General features: G+C 47.4%; 1 protein-coding gene across 1 annotated transcript in view; it reads left to right on the top strand.

Annotated features, from left to right (window-relative positions):
* Window positions 1-181: 181 nt before the first annotated feature.
* LOC105570960 overlaps window positions 182-1,297 on the top strand; it is a 4,458-nt gene continuing 3,342 nt past the window's right edge. Inside the window, exon 1 of the mRNA XM_012028420.1 lies at window positions 182-1,279. Within this exon, the coding sequence (XP_011883810.1) occupies window positions 182-1,279 (1,098 nt within the window). The remainder of the gene's footprint in view (window positions 1,280-1,297) is intronic.

The raw sequence follows: 1,297 nt of genomic DNA on the forward strand, positions 1-1,297 counted from the left end.
TTCGGATAGCACGCAAAGGGCAAAGGGTTGTAATGTCGCGGCAACCGCGGTGAAATGCTCGTACTGTCAGGGAGATCACAACGTTTATTCATGCAAGGAATTTAAGGAGTTAACGGTAGACGAACGTGTGAAACACGTTAAGGTTAAGGGCTTGTGCTGGAATTGCTTAAGAGGTAAGCACATGGCAAAGGATTGTTCGTCGGGAGGATGCAAAACGTGCGCCAAGCGGCATAATTCTCTGTTGCATAAGGAAGGTACCAAAGATGAATCAGGTCTAAATGCCAATAAGGGAAAAACGAAGGTCGAGGCTAAAGGGGAACAAGGGGACAGCGCGGCATGTGGGCACGCCTGTTCTATCAAATCGTATTGCTCAACGCAAATGTTATTGTCGACCGTTCTAGTAAAGGTGAAACACAACGATGGTCACTTTATCCAGGTTAAGGCGTTGCTAGATAGCGGCGCGGAGTCGAATTTCATAACGGAATCTCTAGCCAACCGACTGAGGTTAAAACAAAGGAGTTCAAACATAGAAATCACGGGCATCAATCAGCAAATATCAAAGGCGCTGAAAACCACCGAGGTGAATGTTAGGTCTAGATTCGGGTCGCGCGATATTAAATTGCAATGCGTAGTCTTGCCTACCATAACACGAAGAGTTCCTTACGTACGATTAGAAAGGGAGCAGTTTAGTATACCGAACAACATTAGGTTAGCAGATCCGCAGTTCCACGTTCCTTCCGAAATCGACATAGTGATAGGTACGGAGTGGTTCTGGGACTTGATGTGCGTAGGGCAGATTAAATTGGGCCGGGGTAAGCCAACGCTACAAAAAACGATAATGGGGTGGCTAGTAGTAGGAAAAATGCTGCAAGGAGCACCGGGACGCAAACCACAAACTACTTGCAATCTGAGCAGTACAAGAATGCTGGACGAGACGCTACGGCAGTTTTGGAAAATTGACGAGATCCCAATAAAGGCGGAAATCAATGAAGAAGGTCTGGAATGCGAAGAGTTCTTCAAGGGCACTTACTCGAGGAACGCTGAAGGAAGATTTGTGGTACGGTTGCCGATCAAGCAGGACGTCATTGACAAGATGGGCGAGTCAAAGGGCGTAGCAGAAAGAAGATTTCTGTCATTGGAAAGGAAGCTGGAGAAAGACCCGGAATTGAAAGACGAATACCTCAGGTTTATGAAGGACTACAGGGAGTTAGGCCACATGAGAGAAATAGACGAACAGTCGGACACTGCGGCGAGGATTTTCCTGCCGCATCAGGCGGTCGTGAGAAGCGACAAGAGG

Source organism: Vollenhovia emeryi, unplaced genomic scaffold (genome assembly GCF_000949405.1).
Source record: "Vollenhovia emeryi isolate VEMERY1.0 unplaced genomic scaffold, V.emery_V1.0 DF941482.1, whole genome shotgun sequence".
NCBI lineage: Eukaryota > Metazoa > Arthropoda > Insecta > Hymenoptera > Formicidae > Vollenhovia > Vollenhovia emeryi.